Here is a 24,114-nt window from a genome sequence, read left to right on the forward strand (position 1 = left end):
AAATGAATATCCTACTCCATTTCCTGTAGAAACTTGCTCTGCATGATGATATTTAAATAAGTCAGTATCTCCTGTAAATTGTAAAATGATCCTCCCCTCTTTGCATTTAAATCCTGTGAATTGAGTCAGCTTGGTGTAACACCCCCTTCTTTCTCGGTCCTCTTGTAAAAATGCCCCCTGCACATATCATTCATACCCTTTTCTGTCCTGCAGCTTATCAGGAGGTGTGTAGGAGATGTGCAGGCTGAATGTTTTCAATAGGAAAGAGGGGGATAGGGGTGCTTTCCAGCAAGGACAGCATGTCCTTGCATCTGGGCAGCAAAAGGAAACCAGGTTTTTCCCATTGCATCTTTCAAGGCAGGGTGAGGAACAGCCATGTTTTTCCCATTGTGGCTATTATGGCAGTGAGGGGAAGAGCCTAGTTTTTCCCATATTCATTAGTGCTAATTACTGGGTGGCCACTTCGCTGGATCCACATTATAAAGATAAAATAATATTCTTGATTCCATGCCTGGAGCTTACGGTAGATCGATTGATAGATTTAGGAACATATGGATGCCCTAAGCACAGCCTCAGTAATTTAGGAATATATGGATACAGTAAACTGTTATTTAGAAAAAAACATATATGGCGATACAATCTCAGCAATTAAGGAATGTACACATTTAACAGTACCGCTGCTATTTTGAAAAAAAATGGAAGAATTGAATATAGAGTCTCCAATTTCGGAATATACTGTTGCAGCAAGAGTGCTGCTATTTTTCTAACTGATAATGATGCAATAAGATTATTAACACACTTCTTCAAGGTGCCTTGAAAAGGGTAATCATTTCTATCTTTCCCTCACAGCCTTCTCTCATTTTTTTCATGTTGCCCTGAAAAGGGGAAAAGTGAAATGAAGTGAACCACACACACACAGTTCCTTTATACATATTCCATTGATGCCTTTATACATGGGATTAGAACCAGCATTCTTCCAAAATACATTATTATTGATGTCTTCTGTTCCAATCATGGAGGTAGGAAGAATGCAGTACACAGTCAAGCCCTCCTCACCAACACTGATAACCCGGCTGAAGAGAATTCCTGATGGAGGGGTGAGGAGGAAGGTTAATATCTCAGCAAATTGCAAGTCACAATCCCCACCTTCCTGAGGGAGAGGTTTAAGTTTTAGAAGAGCCAAGTCACACAAAGCCACCGACTTGTTCGCGCTCAGGGTTCCAGCAAAACACTGTGTAGCATTTCCTATCCCTGATATTAAGTAAACAAAGCTATAGATCTCTGTATTTAGTATTGGCAGATGTTCCCTAAGTACCGTATTTTCCGGGCCATTAGGCGCACCGGAATATAAGGCGCATTAGTCTGATCCGCCTTATATATGTAATAATTCCATATATAAGGCGCATCGGATTATAAGGCGCAGGGTCCGGGGGCGTGGCGGAGGTCCGGGGGCGGAGCGGAGACCCGACGGGACGAGACGCGATGCGACGCCGAGACGCGACGGGGAACGCGGGGAAGGTGAGCGGGGAAGGTGAGGGGGAGGTGGAGGAGGGCAGCGGACCATACTTACATAGGTCCCCGCTACCGGAGACAGCAGATCTCCAGCGGGAACTGCAGACCACGCGGCAGAAGTTGTTAGTGCCGCGTGGTCTGCAGTTCCCGCTGGAGATCTGCTGTCTCCGGTCTCCGGTAGCGGGGGCCTATGTAAGTATGGTCCGCTGCCCTGTGCCCTGGGCCATACATAGGGTGCACCGGACTATAAGGCGCACTTTGGATTTCCAAGGAAATCCAAGGCTTTTAAGTGCGCCTTATAGTCCGGAAAATACGGTACTTGTTTCATGTCAGCAGCTTAGTGCCAAGAAGAGAGACCAGTCAATCAGGAACAGAGAGGCAAGGCTGTGCACGTAACCATGAATATATAGGACTCACTTACTGTGATTGGACAGGCAATTTGCATTAAAGTATTTAAATTGATTTTTTTTTAAAACATTGCAGACACTGAGATGTACCATTTAGGGATAAGGGAAATTTTATTCATAATTTTTATGAAGTTTTATTTTGGTTGGTTAATTTGAATAGCAGGTTCCCATCCTTTTCCTCATGGTCCCTGCAGTTCCTTGTTCTCCCTTTATGTCTCCTTTAAGCATTGGCATCAGGAGATGCTCTTCAACAGAAGAGGTACATGTTTCAACCTGACCAATAACATCCATGTTCAAACTGCATCTGCTCAGCAGTCAACCAGCTTGCCAGGCCTACACATTCTCCTGAAGCAAAACCCTGAATATTGTGCTGCCATTCAGCTTCTTGGTTGTGGGTACAGAGCCAGCCATGTTTGGTATGGACCCAAATTTGGGAGTTCAGGTTCGCTGAACACTATTCTTCCCTTTTGAGCCATCATTGAGTTTAAAATCTCAGTTTCTTATTTACTTAACACTGTTTATGCTCTACTGTGGTGTCCTCTTCAGACACTTGCTTTACGGGTTGAGGATCATTAGGTTTCTACCTTACCTGTGATTTGAGCAAAATTTAGAAACCTGACAATTGTAGACAGGCTTTCCATCAACAGGGGGCACTACTGACTGTCCTCACTCTGCATAAAAATAGAAGTGGCTAGTTGGTATCCATCCTTATTAAGCAATACCTCGTTGTCATCTTCCATAGAGTTCTTGTTACCCTGATATGCAGTAGAGTCGACACTGTATTTCAATAGGTGGACCTATGCTGTCTACTCCAGCACAGGAATTGTAGAAAGCAGAATTAGCAATGTGGGTGGTAAAAATACCCTGAAACTACCATATCAATGTATAGTATCTTTCTAGTCTGACATCGCCCATCTGACAGTACAGAAAATAATGACAGTGATAGTGGTGGGCTACAGAAACAAAATTGCGAAAGAATCTGTGGAATAATATAAATACAAAGCATTGCTGAATGTGGTGAAATGGGATTTTGCAGACCTTAGCCAGCACTGATCAGCAGATTGCTGGGCCAGCATGTGGCATTATTAGTTAGAAGAAGTTGAAAAATACAAAAAAAACCCCATACTTTAACTTTTATTAGAAATTATTGAGTTGTGGAAGAAGCAATCCTATGGGAACACGCACAGCAAAAAGGCACAATATTTGCCGTAAACTTTCTCTGTCCATTCTGTCCGAAAAACTCTTGATCTGTTCCCTCTTCAGTTGTCAGCAGGGTTGAGATTTTTTTTCATTCCTATGAATTACATTTGCTAACTTGCTTAAATTTTTCTAGTATCAGATTTTTATTGAGCTGCACATTTTGTTTAGTTAATGTTAAGAGCTCTTTAAGCTGTAATTCATCATAAGAAATATTGATGGTAGCATATTTCTTCCTAAACTCTTGGACTTTATCTGTGAAAAACAAGAAAATAAATACAATTTTACATATTTTATAAACAACTCCTTATCATAGCAGCTCATTTAGCAAATAGAATTTTCAATGGTAGAGTGAACTGAGCTTTGCAAATATAATCCTGTTCCTTTTCTCTTTAAAAAAAAATAAAGAACAGAAGATTAATGTATCAATTAATAATCCTAATGACATCAATGTAAATTTTTTGTCATCCGCTATATTCAGTTTGGCAGCTATCCGTTATGGATGTGTTTTAGCGACTGAAAGAACGAATGGTACCTGCAGTACTTTCTTCCTCCCATTTGAAAAAAAAAAAAACGCATGCAAAACTATATGTTATAATGTTATCATTTTGGGAGACAATGGGATACAGATAGAAATATAAACAGTTAAAGGGGTGTTCCCATTTCAACAAGTAATTTTAATTTTTTGAATAATGAAAAGTTATACAATTTTCCAAAATACTTTTTGTATCAATTCCTCACCATTTTCTAGATCTCTGCATTCTCTAGAAAGCTTCTATGTTTACTTCCAGTGGAGATAAATATGACCATAGTCACACAGATGCACGGCTCATTAGTATTTCACAGCTCTGATTACTCTCTATGATACCACCGAGCTGTGCAACTATGTAATCATTTCTGTCCACTGAAAGTAAACTTATAAGCCTTCTATAGAAAATTGTATTATTTTTCATTATACAAGCAATAACCTTAATTTGCTGAAGGGAATACCCCTTAAATATTGCATATACATACACACACACACGTATCTGATACATAAATTGTAGATAAAAGTGAGATCGATTTAGAGGTTAGTGTGGGTTATGTGTGGCAGGAACATCTGGGGGGGGGGTAGCATACATTCTTGTTAAACAGTTAGGATAGAAGGGGGAGATAGAGAAGAAATAGATAGAAATTAGGTGCAGATCAGTGATTTCATAATAAATGTTAAAAACTGACAGTTACGGACATGCGATTAGTTATGTTTATTTCAGTTTATTTATCATAAATTTTTTTAACAGAGATAAATATTGGAAATTCTGATGGTAGTGTGAATTTAGCCTAATGGTAATACTTAAAGGGGATGTTCACTTAATCAAAAAATATCTTCTTTCAGAGGTTTGTGCCCGATTACTAGAAAGTAGTTAAAGGATGTTACCATTTATTTATTGATGGTAGATGTGTCCTAATAAGAAGTTCCTTCTTTTATTATATGTGCCGTAATCGCGGAAATATTGAGTTATAAAAGTAATGCTAATTACCCTGGGGCGCTCAGGCTATGTCACCCGTGTGCTTCAGGGAGCCTCATATTTTAATTTATGCACTCCCCCGGTAGTGCTAGTGGTCCTGTCCAGTCTTGCCCCACCACAGCGTATAGATAGATAGGTAATGGGGGGGACTGGTAGCGCTACAGTGTGTATAAATGAAAGTACTAGACTCCCTGAATCACTCGGGTGACATAGCCTGAGCGCATCAGTGTAATTAGCATACCTTTTATAACTCCATATTTCACAGATCGCGTCATATAGTTATAATAAAAGAAGTCCTAAGGAATGATGTTCCTTAGGAACTTCTTATTAGGACAAGAGCAAGCTATTATATCAAATAAAGTATTTTTTTTAACTTTCGGGATCTTTTGATATAGATCATCAAAAGTCTGAAGACCTGATAGGTATCATGGCGAGGTGATGAAAATTATGGTCTAGTCCTCAAATAGGTGAAATAAATGGTGACTCTGGCAGCCAGATTACTCCTATGAGTACAGTCTACCTTCTATGAGTTCCAGTTGCAATGTAACCATTCAATTCTAACTAACTGGATGCCCTAACAATAGCAGTGAAATCACAATACCCCCCTGAAACATAGCTGTTAACCAACCTGCACAGTTTTGGTTGTTAAAAAGAGGAAAGTGAAGGACAGGGGGTGCCCCTGTGCCATGTGCTTCAAACATATAGCAACTATGAGATGGAGCTTCAGACTCTGCATCGTCTATGCGGATTTCAGGAAAGGGAATTCCATTTCTCTTGCAGTATTCATCTGTGCTTTTTAGAGTCTGAAAGAACAAAATAGGTCAGATTTTAGAATGATGTTAATTCATCTCCTCAATAATATCATTCATGCTTTGCAGAACTTCTTTCTACCAAAATACTGTCCTCTTCCTGACAAATATACAGAGACTACTCTATACCATATTTCTCCTCCAGACTGCACCTATTGAATGAAAACACTAGATGGCTGTAGAGTATTAAAACACTAAACTTTATTCAATTACAGAGATAAAGTAAAATATGTCAACACAATTACATTAAAGATTCCTGTAGATGCCCTTCTTTTTATGAGAAAAGTAGGGAACGGAACAAAAGAGAAAGCAAGAAAAAAGTGTTAAAAACTATGCACAGGGCATGAGGGATCCCCTCTGGGGGATATGAAAAAACAGATATTGCACCATTGTTCGTCCCGCCACATAAATTGCTTTACTTAGTGCAGGAGGATGGATTATTACTGTGTTTCTCGCCTAAAATCTTTCTTATCAGCAATTGTTATTTGGAGTCTACACAGTAGATGAGTCTTATTTTACCTTTTTTCCTGCCAGGTCTGTTATGAAAGAGGGATTGTGCTGGCCACCAGTGAGGACCTACTGCCCGGGAGACACCTCGACGCGCTTTTGACCAAACGGCTTCGTCAGGAGGAATAAGGTAAGGTGGGACTGTCTATCTATTGTTTACGTTCTGTGTAGTGGGCGGGGAGGGGCCACGTGTTTTGTGTACTGCTCATTGGCACACGTCCACAGACCAAGCCCCGCTTGATGAATGGAGCGCGATTGCAGCCATCTGGTCCGCACATGTGCGATTGATCCAGTCTAGGGGAAGGATTATCCCCTGCCGCATCATCGACGTGGGCGGGATCCAAGTGTGGCTGCGTTGCGATCCGGCTGGGGTTGAATCCTGACGCGCGCCTGCAGATGCCGGGTATCCTGTCAACAGAAGGGTAAGTAACGCATTGCAGATCTGACCAGAAATCTGTTTGCAATCAGCGCTTCTTCCAATTTCTAGAAAATTTCACTTGTGCTCAAAGAGAAGCCTATGGCTTAGACAGGACCTGTCACCACTAAAAATGGCCGCCCTAATCCCGCCCCCTCATGAATACGCCAGACCACTTTGAGAACCAGTTACCAGTGTACAGTGCTGCAGTGTTTGCTAGCATTGTCAGAGATTTCTAATAACGCTAGCAGTGTAACACTGCTGGGACTTTAGTAAGCAGCTCCTAGTGCCTTTTTTAAGAGTGACAGGTCCTCTTTAACACCTTATCGACGCGCGCCGTACTAGTACAGTGCACGTCCGGTCCCAGTGCATGAAAAGGGCTCGTGGGCTGAGCCCTCTCCATAGCCAGTAAGTCTTTGCTGGCGGCTTTAAAATGGGTTGACGTGATGTCATCGAGGAGCAGCAATCCGTCGTCATGACAGCCTCTGGTCTTCGGTCTCGTTTTAACCCTTTTGCTATCAGCACATTGTAATAAATGGAAAGGAAAATCCCCATATATTGCCATACTGTAGATCGACTAATGGAGCTTGTTGGGATATCTGTTACCGTTTGAAAAAGTCCTGTCTTCAGGAATATGACTAAGTATGCAACGAAGGCTCCAAACAGTCTTCCAAGCAGACTAGCCCTACATGATGTCCCAACTTTTAATACATTTTCGTTGTTCCAAAAAATAAAAAATGAAGCAACTTTGCAAATAGATGTTTTTGAGAAGTTGTAGAAAAATGTGATAAGAGTTTTTTTGTAAATACAATTTTTTCAATAGCAATAGACTGCAAACAAACTATGGATGGTCTGATCATAGAGTCCTACATGGTTTCTTATATTGCACTACAGCTTACTGATTAAAAAAAATGTTTTAAACAAAAATTGGAGACAGGTTAAAGAAAATCTACCATCAAAATCAAGCATGATAGTCTAGGGGCACTTACTTATAGATTCACGCACTGTGACTGTGGTAATCTTCCTATAGTATCCATGGCCACCTTCCTTTTAAAACTTAAAAAAATATGAAAATTAACCAGAAAGGCTATGGGTGTGTTATCAGAGCCCCCTCTGTAGATTCACAGGCGGTTGCATTTTGAAGGAGTACTACCCCCTCCCACTATGTGCTCATTGCTGATGAGATTACAGTACAGAGAGAAGGTTGAGACTGCAATGTGCTGCTGCAGAGTGACAGCATGTGAAGCCAGCAGACAGAGGGCTTCTGTAACAAACACGCCTATAGCCTATATGGCTCATTAGCATAATATTATTATTTTAGAAGGAAGGAAGCCATGCATAACAAATATAAGAAGATTTACACATAGACAGTACCAGGATCTATTACTAAGGGGTTCCTTGGTTAATCATGCTTGATTGCGATGGTAGAGTGCTTTTAATGACACAGCTTCTGTAAAAGAAAAACGTCACACAATTTGATAATTTTGTTTTGCTTTGAGACAAAATAGTTTACTTGCAAATTTACTTAATTTTACTCTGGCTTACATATAAATAAATTAGTGGAAATCTGCACATAGTGAGCTTTATACATTTACCGAGAATGGTTCTGTTTCGCTGTAGTCAAAAGACAACATAAGGTCAACTTTGCGATTGGGCGGTAACATTAATGGATATGCAGAATTTATTTCCAGGCCGGCATCAATAAGAGATAAGAACTCTTTCTTGTAGACATCATCCGGGATGTTACCTAAAATTATGATATCACCTTTATTGCCAAGAACTTGCTCAGTACAAACAAAACTAAAAACAGAAGTAGTAAATTAGTAAGCTAAACCATCAAACATAACTGTGGTCACCATGGTATGCCAAAAGAGGCATAATGGTTCCCATTTCAAAACCATACCAGCCTGCAACAGAAGTACGATTTTGATCAGAGTTTTAAATAAAAATCTGCAACTTTTGTGCGACTATTTAAAAAAAATGTCAATTTCCCTAAAGCCCTTCATTCAGTCTTAAATTTTGCCAATTTTGTTAAGATTTTATGATTGTTTCGATAACTAAATTTTTAGCATGTATTTAAGTGATCAAATACACCCCATTGTGATATATACACACACAAATACATACACAAAAAGAAAATTTTCAACAGCACAAACAGATGCAAGAAAATGGTAGGTGCACACTATTTAGGGTAAGGCATCAGGTCCTCCAAATGTAAGTAAAAAAAAACAACAGCACTCCAAGGATGTAAAGTGATCAAGTGGATTTATTCCATGTTAGCAGCAATGTTTTGGCTCCAGTGTTAAGCCCTCTACCGGTCTGTAGCTGTTGTTGTCTCCAATGTCTGCAGGACCTTGTTGTGATAGACTGCAGTCTTCAAAATTTTAAGGATGGAGGCAACATAATGGTCACTGTATCCCTCTGCTAGTAAAGCTAGAATCGAGCCGTTTGAATTGAGACATTTCTTGAGACCATGGTTTGGCACAGTTAGAAGTAATTTTTTTCATTCAAATTCCTAGACCTCATATTGCCATCCAGTTTGTCCTATTACAAAAGGATTGTGAAGATCACAGCAGTGTTTTTTATTCTATCATTCGTTAAATAAGATTTGGTTCAGGTGATCACATAATCAAAAGTACATCAAGTAGAATGAGGTGAACTTTTTTTTTTTTGGCATGAAAATCTAAATGTGTCTTTTTTTATTGGAAAAAGTTCAACATTTATTGTACAAAATATACGAAATATTAAAAGAAGAAAAAAATTACACACAAACTTCTACATGCAAATGCCAAAATTAAAAAATTCACATTCGACATATGATATCTTTGACGAAATATTAAAGATTACACGCAAATTTCTACATGCAAATGCCGCAAATGAGATGAACTTTAGTTGTAATTCAGCCGACACTGGAATGGCTGTCCAACATCTAGATCATATTTAGAAAGCTGTGCAGTGGTCTCTTAAGGAGTTGTCCAAATAATTGATATGGTTTGTGAAAGGAAAAGTTTATACAATTTTTCAATATACTTTCTGTATTAATTCCCCACAGTTTTCTAGATCTCTGCTTGCTGTCCTGCTATAGAAAGCTTCTATGTTTACTTCCACTGGATAGAAATCTGACTATGGTTACACAGGCTCGCGGATCGTTAAAATCACAGACAGTAATCAGAGCTGTGTGATATAATGAGCCGCGCACCTGTGTGACCATGGACAGATTTCTATCCACTAGAAGTAAAAATAAAATCTTATAGCAAGAAAGCAACCAGAGATCTAGAAAGCTGTGGGGAATTGATACAGAAAGAATAATTGGAAAATGTCATAACTTTTCCTTACACAAAACATATCAATTATTTGCTGAAAGTGGACAACCCCTTTAATTTGTATTAATTTATACTATATGGCAGGTGCAAGGCCTAGATGACAGACTTGAGGAGAAATGAAAAACAGACTTAATACCATGTACCCAAAAATGTTCCAGCTCCCAAGGCATGAGAAAAGCTCCTGTCTGTTAGTACACTGCTGGACATGTCAATAACGGCACTTTAAAGGGAATCCGACATCAGTTTTCAACATAATAAACTGCAGATTAGTAAACTTCAAGCTCCTGCAAGTGCTCTGGTGAGTCTCAGATTAAATATCTTTCTACCATTTGCAATGAACTGTACCATAGCCCCTCCATTATGTCACAAGTTACTGCTGTAAGTATCCAAAAAGAAGGAAAGAAAGACAGCAATCAAAAAACCTGCACATGAGTTCAAGTAGTTGGGTGCTCGCAGCCAAAGGTTCTGGTACCTGAACCTGTAGTCTGGGACATCGATGGAGGAAGCCACAGCACGCCGGAAAATCCAAAATATAAAGGCTTTATTTACATAGAAGGCATAGAATTCTATGCCTTCTATGCGAATTCTATGCCTTCTATGCGAATTCTATGCCTTCTATGTAAATAAAGCCTTTATATTTTGGATTTTCCGGCGTGCTTTGGCTTCCTCCATCGATGCTGTAAGTATCCAACCTAAATCCTAATACAGCTCCTACATGTAGCAGAAGGGAGGTGCCATGGATCAGTACAGTGCAGAGATCAGAAAGCTCTTAAGGCTGATAGATCCACTCAGAGCCCTAGTGAGAGTTGCAGACCTGGATTATCACTTCTCTTTTCCTTTTCCTGTCACTAAGAAAATACACTTAGGGTGGTGGCACACGTGGCGTTTTGAACCTTTTTTAGGCCTTTTTTAAGCAGACTGCTAAAAAAAGCATGCATTTTTGAAAACGCATCCGTTTTTGGCCTTTTCCCCCAATTATCTTGGAATTGGAAAATGGACAAAAATGGTCAAAGAACAGATGCAATTTCAAAAAACGAACTGCTTAAAAATGGCCTAAAAACAAGTTCAAAACAGCACCCTAAGGTTTGGTCACTGCAGCTTTGTGCAGTATGGTCAAAACTGCTGGGAGATTCCCTTCAATTTTTTTTCACTATTGCTATTGCTTTAGTTTGCTGTCTCTCTATATTTATGTATACACACACAAATTGTGAGATGTGCAACTCAATAATTGTATTATGTGTAATTTTGGTAAAAACTTGAAATAAAACTTACTGCTCCATTCATAGAGGAAGTTATTGGTGGTTCCCCATTGCCATTGGATTACACATTTTAGCATGTTTAGCACCAGCTGCACCTTTTCACAACCTACAGGCATAAGAAATCAGAAAATGATCAGTAATTGAAAGAGACTATGAAAAGGCATTGGCATTTTTTTCACCATTGAAAAACTGTTCATCCTACCAATCATCTGCTGCACATCCCTTTTATTGGTACATTTTAGCCTTTGTTAGGGCTGATGTCCGGTGCTCTGGGCTGCTAATTATTCACACCTCCTGTGTGACTTCAACGCCTTGTTCTCCCTGCCCTGCGGCTCCGTCTTCTGCTCTTCTGGCCCAGGCGCATCACTATGACGCGGTGGTGTCACGACCACGTGATATTGTATGCGCCATGTAGGTCCTTACACTATGATGTCACATGACCGTGATACCGCTGCGTCATAGTGATGTGTCCCGGGCCAGAAGACGGAGCTGGGGGGATGGGAAAAGAAGCCGAAGGTGAGTATAGGTTTCATTTATTTTTTCAATTAAGGGGTGCATCTGCTGTGAACTGGGGAGGGGAAGGGGGCTGACTTTGGACTGTTGGGGCTATCTATATACTGAGTGGGCACGTGCAGGGGCTATCTACATACTGAGTGGGAACATGCAGAGTCTGGGTCAGAAAAGAAATTGTGTATAATGTTATGTACCAAAGTGGGAATGGACACCGGTGAGGGGGGCCCACAAAAATCTTTCAAAATTCCTAGTTGGGGCCCTGTGTACACAGCACGATAAGTGGTACTAACCATCTATGATGGTTCCGGGGGTTGGGTGATGGGGTTTCCCCTCAGGCAGCAGTAAAGCAAGTGCACCCATGCTTGACAAGAAGCTTTTAACTTATATATCCATCATAATGTAGATAATCTGAAAAACCCATATAACTATCCAGGCAATCCAAAAAAAACACCCAATTTTAAATAAATCAATAGCAACACTAACGGATAAAGAATCTGAGGATACATATATCTCACAGGGGACTTTTTTGACTCCTGAACAGATATTAAAATTAGTTACTTGAAATCTTTTGAAAATCGTTTAGCAACATTTCCAGCAGCACTTCCAGCTCTTTATCAGTCATTTTAACAAGATCTTGACTTGAGAGAAAGGTTCCCATTTTATTGCATCCGTGGCATACGCATATTCCCTCTATAATGCAAAAGAAACTATGTAAATGTACAAATATAAATACTGTAAGACATTGTCATGCAATGTTCATATTTATTACAAGTCATTGCCCCTAGTCTACAGACTCCCTGGAATTTTAATTTACTTTTATACCCTGTCTGTGAAAATCTGTAATAGTAACAGTACAAGAAGTCAAAAATGACTAAATAGTTGTACTGCAACTAGTTGTACTGTCTAGGGTACAAGCAATTAAATAGTTGTATGCTCAAGGCTGGATAATAACAAAAGGTGTGCCCATTACCCATGTCTAGCAGATTTTTACTATATTCCTCAGTTTAGCCCGTCCCTACCTTTGCTGGCATTGCTGTTCGGCCAACAAAAAAGACATCCGTGCATTATATTTCTATATAATGCAGAGCCTTCAATTCTCTGCTCCTTGTGTTGGTCCGTTTCTATGGGTTGCGGTCCCGGGTGCTCCTGTGACCCATGTCCCAGGCGCAACCGTGTGCCCCCAAGTATCTCTGGCGGCACCCGCCCACGCTCCAGCTCCTGACGGCCTCTTCCTGTAACCCCTGCTGGATATTTGTGCCTTATAGCCTTAGAGAAAGCTTACTATTGTGAATCTCGTGATAAATGTTGTGACCTCTGTTTCATTTTTTTTTTTGTAACTTTTTGTGTGTGCTTTTGCTGTCCCCAAGTCTTCCTTCAAATTTGTCTTTTAGAGACATATTGCAACTTTTGCTTTTAAAAAAAAGTGTCAAATTCTGTAAAAACCTAAACTCCTCAAACAACAAATATATCAATAAGGAAAAACCACTGATATACATCTGATGGACAGAAAAGCCAAACAAAGTCAAAGTCAAATAATCTGACACAAAAATCCTGATTTATAATTAGTAATAAGCGGACCGAAATCACAATAGTCGGCATGAACGGGATACCATCCTCCATGATTACCCTCCATTTTATAAGCCACTGGACCCATTTTAAAAGCTTTGATGAGGACATTTAAAGGGTTAGATCACAAGTGACCTTTTGACTGTTTACTATTTTGTTGTCATATTTACCTGAGTCCAATGATTCTTCATTATCATTAGGTGGTAGAAGAGAAGCATTATTCAAGGACCCTGAAGGAAATATAATGCATGTAATGTAAACCAACAGGGAACAATGTTACAGGAACATTTACAAAAATAAGTTTTAACCCCTTAATGCTGAGGCTCATTTTTGTTTTTGCGTTTCCATTTTTTGCTCCCCACATTCAATAATCTATAACTTTTGTAATTTTCCATGTAAAGAGCTGTGTAAGGGTTTGTTTTCTGAGTAACAGATTGCACTTCATAGTGATGCCATTTTCTTGTAGGCTTAGATTTTACAGCTTTCCCTGTGCACCCCAACTGACAGGTATACTTTGTTCTTTGGCTCGGTGCGATCACAGAGACAGCAAATGTTTATAGGTTTTATCAGGGGCTTTGCTAGGGTGGTAAAAGACCCGGGGCACTGGCCCCAATGCATTTGTATCGCACTTTTAGTAATACCCCCTTCTGTACATAGCCCCTTCACATTTGGTTGTGCCAATAATAACTTTACTGAGGGTATATACTGCTACAGAAACCACAGGAGAAATCCCTACTTATTACATCCAGTGACTGCAGGTGACATGTCCACTTCACTATGAGGGCGCGTTCACACAATGTGTTACGGTTTTGACACATTCCAAAGGCTTTAGCCTTGATCACATGCGGAGGTTAAATTGCGTTTAGCAGATGCGGTTGAAACGCAATGTAACCTTAGCATGTGATCAAGGCTGAAGCCCCCCAGTAATGTCCCCACACACAATCCCCCTGTAATGTCCCTCAGTAATGTCCCCCAATAATGTCCCCCACACACAGCCTCCCTGTAATGTCCCCCAGTAATGTCGCTTAGTAATGTCCCCCACACACAGCGCCCCTGTAATGTCCCCCCGTAATTTCCAACACACAGCCTCCCTATAATGTCCCTCAGTAATGTCCCCCACACACAGCCCCCCAGTAAGGTCCCCCAGTAATATCCCCTCCACACAGCCCCACTGTAATGTCCACCAGTAATGTCACCACACACAGCCCCCCTTTGATGTCCCTCAATAATGTCCCCCAGTAATGTCCCCACACACAGCCCCCCTGTAATATCCACCACAAATCCCCCTGTAATGTCACCCGGTAATTTCCACAATACACAGCCCCCCTGTAATGTCCCCCAGTAATGTCCACACACACAGCCCTCCTGTAATGTCTCTCAGTAATGTCCCCACACACAGCCCCCCCCTGTAATGTCCCACAGTAATGTCCCACACACAAAGCCCACCCTGTAATGTCCCCACACACATACCCCCTGTAATGTCCCCACACACAGCCCCCCTGTAATGTCCCCACACACAGCCCCCCTGTAATGTCCCCACACACAGCCCCCCTGTAATGTCCCCACACACAGCCCCCTGTAATGTCCCCACACACAGCCTTTCTGTAATGTCCCCACACACATCCCCCCTGTAATGTCCCCCAGTAATGACCCCACACACAGCCCCCCTGTAATGTCCAACACACACAGCCCCCCTGTAATGTCCTCAGTAATGTCCCCACACACAGCCCCCCTGTAATGTGGCCCATACAGATCCCCCTATGTTCTCACCTCACCTGTCCTGTACAGCGCTGTGCACTGCTTCCCACTGCAGGTCATGTGATCGTGACATCATCACAGGTCCTGCAGGAGAAAGAAATGTGCACTGTGCAGTTTCTCATCACAATGTCCCGAGGAAACAGATCGGGATGATAGAGAGGAGGATGCCTGCGGGACAAATGTCCTGTTGACCCAGGGAGATCCGGGGCTCGGGCCAAAAGATTCGGGGAATGAGCCCCGGATCTTTTGACCTAGCGATGCTCCTGGATTTTACAATGTTTTCATATGCAACACCCCTGCCGATACATGGGCAGAGGAGTAGTTGCGAATAAGGCCCTAAAGAGGGAATGCAGTGAGTCTCAGGTAATTAGCAGCTGTAGAGTTAAGTGGATGTGATTCTGTCTACCAATTGTATTGCACCATGTACACTGGAATGTGATTGGAGAGTAATCCAAGAGCTCTCTGAGAGACTTTAGCTGGATACTCAATGGAAAAAGTTGCTATTTGCTATAGACTATTGCACTTAATCCCTTTCATTTTCAGAAATGGACATTCTGTTTGCATATCATATGTCTTTTTCTCCTTAGAAAAATGGACATTACTAATTTGCTACTACGAGTAGCCGTACTACTGTAATGTTATGTAACGTTTAAGCTATTCACCCATTGGGCTGCCAAAGTCCAACTATAGTAGTAATACTATTAGTCAGTTTGCATTTAACCTTTTGTCAGGCTTTGTAGGTAGTAGCTATGGCTGTGTCGGACCATTTTTTTGACCATTTTTTTATATGTCTATATGAAATCCTGACTGCAGGCTTATGCCTCAAATCGGAGCTCTGTAATTGTGTGGCCTGTAAACTGCGGGTCAGGGGACCCGGGTGTTCGAGTAAGTAACACCTAGACGTCATACATGAACCACACCTTTCCCTAGCAAGGGATCCCCATCCATCACCCAGGGACATATGTTACGGACACTCAGGGGATGCCCCAGAGAGAACCGGTACATCAGCCTCTCCCTCCATATTTCTTGCACACACCACCTGCTGGAGACCTGCCAGGCTGTAGGACAACCCTTCGGTCCCCATACCAAGCACAGTGACCACAGCGTGCCTAGGGCGCAACCGCCAGCCACTCCGGTATTTTGGGCCCCGGCTGCCTCCAGGCCCCAAGAAAAGTCTAGGCCCAGGTGGGGGATGTTGCACATACATTTACAAAAATTAAATCCTCCTCCAAAAAGAAATTAAAAATTCTTAATTTTGCCATCTTCTGGTGCTAGTACCTTTTTATAGTTCAGTGTGTGGAGCTGTGTGTGGTGTCATTCTTAGAAAATTTTCATGTTTTCAGAGCTACCATTTTTGGGGACTGTACAGCATTTTGATCACTTAAATTTTTTAATATTTTTTTAATGTTAAAAAAGTAGCAATTTAAACGCTGGGAATAACCGTTATTATATTTTGGTGTATCAGACATTTTGGGACGTGGTGATACATTACATATTATTTTTACTGTTTTTTATGTTCATATCAGTTCTAGGGAAAGGGGGTTGATTTAAACTTTTAGGTTTTTTATTTAATTTTTTTGTAAATATTTTTCAAACCCCATAGGGTACTTTAATACTAGGTTGTCTGATTGATCCTACCATATACTGCTATACTACAGTTTGGCGGTATAAGGAGATTTACCACATAATTTATTACAATGTGCAAATCTCACAGTGTAATGAATATGTTAAAACGAGACACCCTTGGGTCTTTATATGACCCAAGGCTGTCATGGTAACAGATTGTCATTCCCTGATGACACAGAGAGCAAGGATACAAGCCAGTATGGTGGCAACCATGTGCAGCAGGGTTTTTAATGCTAGCACCAATTGCGCAATTTGCAGCACACAACTACCTTGTCTGGAGAGGGCTTAGCCTGTGAGTCCTCTCCATAAAGTGTCAGCCGACATGTGACGTATTCTTACGTCACAAGTAGGTAAGGTTTTAATGGTTGTAGCTTCAATGTCCTCCAGATTATAGCTTGGAGAATGGTTTATAAGTGATCAAATATACAGTTTTTAAAAGGTACATATTATGGCCCCAAAAACTCGGATTTCTTTAAAAAGCCAGGCTTTGTTTCAATGTATGTTTGATAGATAATTCCTTACCTTCCTCTGTAAATTTTGGAAAGATTCCTTGAATTTTGTCTGTTAAAACAATGTGTTATTTAGTAAAAGAAATTTTCAAAATTAAAAACAAAAGAAAAGATACTCAAGATAGAGCCTCAACAGTTTATGCAGGCAAAAGAGGATTTACCTATAATGGAACTCATGCAATTTCTTAGGGCTCTAGAGCACACTGGGACTACCCACTGCGGTAGTGTCCCTCACTGTATGGTGGTAGTGTTCCTCACTGTAAGGCGGTAGTGTCCCTCACTGAATGGCGGTAGTGTTCCTCACTGAATGGCGGTAGTGTTCCTCACTGTATGGCGGTAGTGTCCCTCACTGTATGGAGGTAATGTCCCTCACTGTATGGGGGTAGTGTTCCTCACTGTATGGGGGTAGTGTCCCTCAATATATGGAGGAAGTGTTCCTGACTGTATGGCGGTAGTGTCCCTCACTGTATGGTAACAGTGTTCCTCACTGTATGGCGGTAGTGTCCCTCACTGTATGGGGGTTGTGTTCCTCACTGTATGGGGGTTGTGTTCATCACTGTATGGCGGTAGTGTCCCTCACTGTATGGCGGTAGTGTCCCTCACTGTATGGCGGTAGTGTCCCTCACTGTATGGCGGTAGTGTCCCTCACTGTATGGCGGTAGTGTTCCTCACTGTATGGGGGCAGTGTCCCTCACTGTATGGCGGCAGTGTCCCTCACTGTATGGCGGCAGTGTCCCTCACTGTATGGCGGCAGTGTCCCTCACTGTATGGCGGCAGTGTCCCTCACTGTATGGCGGCAGTGTCCCTCAAGATATGAAGGTAGTGTCCCTCACTGTATGGGGCTAGTGTTCCTCAATGTATGGGGTAGTGTTCCTCATTGTATGGGGGTCGTGTCCCTCAATGTATGGCGGTAGTGTCCCTCAGGGTATGGCGGTATTGTTCCTCACTGTATGGGGCTAGTGTTCCTCAATGTATGGGGTAGTGTTCCTCACTGTATGGGGGTCGTGTCCCTCAATGTATGGCGGTAGTGTCCCTCAGGGTATGGCGGTATTGTTCCTCACTGTATGGCAGCAGTGTCCCTCACGGTATCGCGGCAGTGTCCCTCACTGTATGGTGTCAGTGTCCCTCACTGTATGGTGTCAGTGTGCCTCACTGTATGGCGGTAGTGTCCCTCACTGTATGGAGGTAGTGTTCCTCACTGTATGGGGGTCGTGTCCTTTACTGTATCGCGGCAGTGTCCCTCACTGTATGGTGTCAGTGTCCCTCACTGTATGGTGTCAGTGTCCCTCACTTTATGGTGGCAGTGTGCCTCACTGTATGGCGGTAGTGTCCCTCACTGTTGGCGGTAGTGTCCCTCACGATATGGAAGTATTGTTCCTCACTGTATGGGGTAGTGTCCCTCACTGTATGGTGTAGTGTCCCTCACTGTATGGGGGTATTGTTCCTCACGGTATGGAAGTATTGTTCCTCACTGTATGGGGTAGTGTTTCTCACTGTATGGGGTAGTGTTCCTCACTGTATGGCGGCAGTGTCCCTCACTGTATGGCGGCAGTGTCCCTCACTGTATGGCGGCAGTGTCCCTCCCTGTATGGCTGTAGTGTCCCTCACTGTATGGATATATTCCTCACTGTATGGGGACAGTGTCCCTCACTGTATGGCGGCAGTGTCCCTCACTGTATGGCGGTAGTGTGCCTCACTGTATGGATATATTCCTCACTGTATGGAGGTAGTGTCCCTCACTGTATGGAGGTAGTGTCCCTCACTGTATGCGGGTAGTGTTCCCCACTGTTTGGTGGTAGTATTCCTCACTGTATGGCGGTAGTGTTCCTCATTGTATGTCGGTAGTGTTGCTCACTGTATGGCGGTAGTGTTCCTCACTATATGCGGGTAGTGTTCCTCACTGTATGTAGGTAGTGTTCCTCATTGTATGGGGGTAGTGTTCCTTGTTGTATGGGGTGTAGTGTTCCTCGCTGTATGGGGTGTAATGTTCCTCGCTGTATGGGGTGTAGTGTTCCTCACTGTATGGCAGTAGTATTCCTTGCTGTATTTGCTCCTTCTTAGGGTACATTCACACAGCGGCAGCCCCTCCTCCCTCCATAGAGAATAGCGGCGCACGGCCGCACACACGCCAAAAGATTGAGCATGCTCTATCTTTTTGCGGTGTGCGGGCCGCAAAAATGGCACCGCATCTGCACCGCGCCGCTATTACCGTCTATGGGGACGTACATGCGGCCGCAAATTTGCGGCCGCATGTACGTCCCCGCAGACGACCATGTGAATGTGCCCTTAGTGATATAATGTATGATGTTGGTCTTTCTTTAATGATCTGTTTATTATCAGTATGTTGGTATTTAACTTTAGACTTTGGTTTGGAGTTTGGGCACTTGGTCTCTAAAAGGTTTGCCACCACTGGTATATAAGGTATATAAGGTTGGAAAAAGACACAGGTCCATCTTATAAGTCCAACCAATAAGATTAAAATAACAAAGCCATGATATATTTGCTCTTAAGTAAGGCCTCTCTAACATGTGAAAAGAATCTACATGTACAAGAACCTATGTACTACTACCTATTCACTCCTATTGATATACTCCTGCAAGTATGGCTGCTACCTCTAGCAATAATCCAATATAACACTTATGCTGAACTTGCCTTTGATGAATTCTTTAACTGAAACACTATCTGCAAGCGCACTGCCCCACATTCCTGGAAATGAAACAAAACATGACTTTTACTATACAATTAAAAATACCGGGTTAAATTAAACTTCTCCCTGTGACCTGTGAAAAATTGATGAAGAGTAGGTCACAGTGTCAGACAATCACTGGCTCCAGCAGTCACATGTGTAAGAACTATGACGTCACTGCTGCTCACGTGGCATTCTTTCACTTGCATCCGATGAGACCAATAATTTTCGGAACAGAAAGCTTAACACTATGGGGAACATTTACTATGGGCTTTGCACGTTTTTTATGGCACAGGTATTTAAGAAGTGTATGCACTGCGATTGTGGTGCATGCTACCCATTTGTGGCGCATCTGCGCTGGCTGTGGTGGCTGTGCCATCTGGGGCTGTGCCGTCTGGGCCTGTGCCGTCGAGCAGTCCAACTGATTCCGACCACGCGACGTATTTAACTTTCCAATTGTGTCGCACGCCATGTTAAAGGTGCACCACAAAAAATATGGTAAACTCTGTCGGACCAGTGCTGGGAAGTGAAAGATTCATGATTTCTGGCGCACTATCTTAGTGAATCGTCGCACGCAGCATTATACACGGACAATGTACTTCTAGTGAACTGTCCGACTTTGTAAGTAAATGTGCCCCTATAGGTCTAGCAGAGGCTTTAAGTGAATATCTTCTTGAGTTTTTCTTTCTATTGTAGCTTACCTTGCAGATAGCAGAGGTCCCACTCAGGATGATTTTTCACTAATTTTCCATCTTTGAACTTACTGCCCAATTGCTCAGTTTTGACATATGTCTTGTATGCTGGAAATCCAGCCACATGTGGTGTAAACTCAAACCAGGCCCCTGTGATAAATTTGAAGATTACCAGCATGTTATGGCCAAGTTCACATGCATTACATCCTTATGTTATAAAACCTGTATCATTTTGTTGTTACAAATATAAAAGCAGCATGGTGGGAAGTGACAAAATGCTCTTCCTAGTGGCACCATTTAATATTCCATGCCATGTACTGGAAAGATGAAAAACAGAAGTTGCACCAGATTCTTATGACCTTTCAATGGGTGGTCCAAATGAAACATTGCGGCAGATTTATCAAGCTGTCTGAAAGTCAGAATATTTCTAGTTGCCCATGGCAACCAATTACAGCTCAGCTTTCATTTTACCAGTGCTCATAAATATTTTAAAGGGGAGCTGTGATTGGTTGCCATGGACAACTAGGAATATTCTGACTCTCAGACAGCTTGATAAATCTGCCCCACTCCCTTTATTCTTTGAGTCAGTTGATTTAAAAAAAATGAAAAGATTGTTGTGTATTTTGATCCACAAAACATTTCCATATGTTGAAATTATCTGTGTAATTTGTGCCTGGACTTTCTGATGTTTTCATTGAGGTTTGGGACCTGTACAACATTTCCAGTACATGAGCTCTCCCTACACATTCCTAACTACATTGTGAATTACAGTTATATCATGGTGTGGGAAGGAGTTACATAGCATTTTAACATTTATTAAATATGGGATACAACAGGGCCGGCACCAGCAATGGGAGTGACAGTGCAAGTTCCAGGGCAGAGAGCTGCTGGACATAGGAAATTCATGGAGGTAAGGGGGTCTGTATCTAATGAATCTAATGAATGTAGGAACTATCTAATGTATGTATCTAATACTTAGGGTCTGAGTGGGGCAAAATATAAAATAACCATGATGGGGCTATTTGGTATTATAAACTAGGGAATATTTTGGGACAGGAGACTGTTTTAGTTTCTGAATTTTGCTGCCACTTGAGTTTACTGCAAAGGGGCCTACAGAATCTTTGCCGCCCAGGGGCCAACTGAAACCTGGAGCCGACCCTGGGATACACCTCAAATTTAATGAATGCAGGTATTTTATCCAGTCCCTTAACCACAGGTGTATAAGAACCAGACCCCAGTTTTGTGACCCTCACCTGGATTATGTGAATGTAAAGAGCCTTCTTCCACAGCAGAGTAGACTGGATAAGGATTTTTTCCACTCTCACAAGATGCCTGGTGACTGGACAATGTATTCTCATTAATCTGGAAAAACAAAACAGGAATACTGTATAATCATCATGAAGTAACAAAAGGGATCTAAGTATCCACAGATCGTATTATTGTGACTTACATGCACAATCTAAAATATACATTATCGGGGGGAAGGGGGTCTCTAAACCATTTCCTCAGGTCAGATGTTTAGAAATATGCCTGTTTAGATGCTTATGCCCAAACTTTGTCTTTCAAGTTACTGTCAGCAGGATCTTCCATTAGGCTGCATTGGGCCCAAGCTTATCGAAACACATCCATAAAAGAATAAATGTATATGGACAGATAATCCAGTGTGCATAAGTAATTCAGAGCTTCCCCTATATTTACATTCAGTGTTTTTTTTGTATAAAAACCGATGTTTTGCTCCATAGAAATAATATCAAGGAATGTAAACAGATGAAACACTGGGATGTTGATCCAGTGGTACTGCATAATTTTTTTTATGGGGGTTAATACAAGGGAGTGTTCTTTAAATAAGGACTCTTTTATACTATTCCCTTTATATATCATATCCGCATTTAAACACCCCAAATCCTAAGGTTGTATGCAAACAGTACAGCAGGTTGTGGGAATCTGTCATCACAATTTCACATTTTCACCTAATGACAGGGTCCCATAGAATTCCAAACTTGTGACCATTATCCACTTTAGCATCAACTCCACTGACGTATTGAAAAGTAATACTCTTTCCACAAAGCTCTACTCCAGTGGTGCTGCACCCAATGCCACTTTTAAAGGACATATACTTGGCTTCTTGGCACTACAGGAGGCGTGAGGAAGTATGGACAGACCTGGATCATCAGTGGACCTCCTCCTCTGAACATTGCAATTCTTCCTGTTCAGGAGACCCAGACGGGAAGCTATGATAACATTCCAAGTTAGTGGGTTTTTGTTGTACTTTGGGCACTCTCTCTAAAAGGTTCACCATCACTGCCCTACTCCCTTTTGCAAATTTAGACAGATCTCTTCTGATTTGCCGCATCTATGTTTTATGAAACATCTGCTGTATCTTAAAGAAAAATACATCACTATCTCAGGTTTTAAACATATATTCGTGTATAGAAGTGTAATAGAGTATATAAGTAGAAGTCTAAAAAAATAAAAGGGTCTATAAATTTCAAGCCATTAACTCCAAGACATGGTCCCCTTCTTAATACACAGAGGGTTCTAGCCCTATGTTTCTACTATGGTAGAATATATTGAATACTGTCAGCATTGCTTACTTCATTTAAAACTTTATGAATAAACACATAAGCCCAAAAATTGGTCAGTGAAAACATTTCTTTAGAAAAAGTCTGGTTGAGTTTCTTCCAAGTCTTCTCCCAATTATTTGTGGGCTCCAATAGACGATCAGCTATCTGACGTTCCATCTCTTGCATGCATGATGACCAGTTTTCATTATCATAGAGGGATGACATACACCTGAATAAAAGATAATTGAGAAAATATGTTAAAGGTATGAGCCTATCATAGCATGCAGCAGTGTGACTAGCAGTTACTACAGAACAAGCTCTAGAACAGCTATATGACAGTCCATTGCTGGGATAGTGTATAAAACTCAGAATCAACTGCTGGTCCTCTGAAGTGCCCCATATGAATATTGCGCATAATCTAGCAGTTCACTTTTCACTTCTGGGACTTGTATGTTCAGCAGCCCCATAGAAGTGTAATATTTACATGGAGCACTTGGGGAACTTGTGGGCCAGCAGTCAGTCAGACCCCTAATGAGTGGATCCTTATTCCCAAACTTTAGGCTACACCTGCTGCCCCTACAGGATATGTTGCTTTCAGATAAAAAAAAACATTGGCCCAGATTTAGTAAAAACAGTCTACTATGTGCAGTTTGCCTGTGAAGTGTGCAGGGTGCACCTGATTTATGAATTGTGGTGCAAGTTCTTCATTAATCTGGCGCCCCCTGCACTGCTCCAGAAGTGTGCACCATTTTTTTTAATGTACTTTGTTCATGCTGCAGAATTGTGTCGCACATCAGACAGAGTTGTGGGGCATGGTCCGACTCAGTAGTGACTCATCCCTTTGGTGCACATTTTTTTTGTCTTGTCAGAAACAGTGCACAAATAGTTTATAGATACCTGTGCAAGCAGTTTGTGTGTTCTTTCTAATGCAAAGTCAGACAGAAAACTGGTGCAAACACTTTAATAAATGTGGGCCATTATCTTTAGTCTGGGACTTTGCACCTACCTATTTTTCTTTTGTGCTTATATATTTGGCATTTGAGTTTGATGATTTTTGCAACATTTTTTTAATTAAAAAAGGTTGCAGAGTCTTGAGCTACCCATGCTATTCTACTGCCTATGTCTGCTTGGAACTGGAGTTAAAAAAATGCTACTTTTTACCACGACTTTTTACCATAAATGTCCCAAAGAATGCAACTTTTTCAAACGCCCACATCTGGACTTTAAGGATTTTAGGTGTAACAGTGAAAAAAAAGGTTGCAG

The 24,114-nt window shown here is 41.6% G+C and overlaps 2 protein-coding genes across 5 annotated transcripts in view; one reads left to right on the forward strand and one right to left on the reverse strand.

Moving 5' to 3' along the window:
• Window positions 1-3,127: 3,127 nt before the first annotated feature.
• PLA2G4C (phospholipase A2 group IVC) overlaps window positions 3,128-24,114 on the reverse strand; it is a 38,041-nt gene continuing 17,054 nt past the window's right edge. For all 4 annotated transcript variants that reach the window (XM_072125835.1, XM_072125924.1, XM_072125988.1 and 1 more), the window contains exons 6-16: window positions 22,882-23,080; window positions 21,541-21,649; window positions 20,297-20,437; window positions 19,562-19,615; window positions 16,923-16,961; window positions 13,187-13,246; window positions 12,009-12,140; window positions 10,951-11,043; window positions 7,951-8,102; window positions 5,253-5,427; window positions 3,128-3,371 (exon numbers count right to left, since the gene is read on the reverse strand). In XM_072125835.1, coding sequence (XP_071981936.1) covers window positions 3,214-3,371; window positions 5,253-5,427; window positions 7,951-8,102; window positions 10,951-11,043; window positions 12,009-12,140; window positions 13,187-13,246; window positions 16,923-16,961; window positions 19,562-19,615; window positions 20,297-20,437; window positions 21,541-21,649; window positions 22,882-23,080 — 1,312 coding nt within the window. In that variant the 3' untranslated portion in view covers window positions 3,128-3,213. The remainder of the gene's footprint in view (window positions 3,372-5,252; window positions 5,428-7,950; window positions 8,103-10,950; window positions 11,044-12,008; window positions 12,141-13,186; window positions 13,247-16,922; window positions 16,962-19,561; window positions 19,616-20,296; window positions 20,438-21,540; window positions 21,650-22,881; window positions 23,081-24,114) is intronic.
• LOC140112923 (olfactory receptor 10A7-like) overlaps window positions 5,985-24,114 on the forward strand; it is a 90,929-nt gene continuing 72,799 nt past the window's right edge. Inside the window, exon 1 of the mRNA XM_072132618.1 lies at window positions 5,985-6,070. The gene's annotated coding sequence lies outside the window, so the exon portion shown is untranslated. The remainder of the gene's footprint in view (window positions 6,071-24,114) is intronic.

Source organism: Engystomops pustulosus, chromosome 1, assembly GCF_040894005.1.
Source record: "Engystomops pustulosus chromosome 1, aEngPut4.maternal, whole genome shotgun sequence".
Lineage (NCBI taxonomy): Eukaryota > Metazoa > Chordata > Amphibia > Anura > Leptodactylidae > Engystomops > Engystomops pustulosus.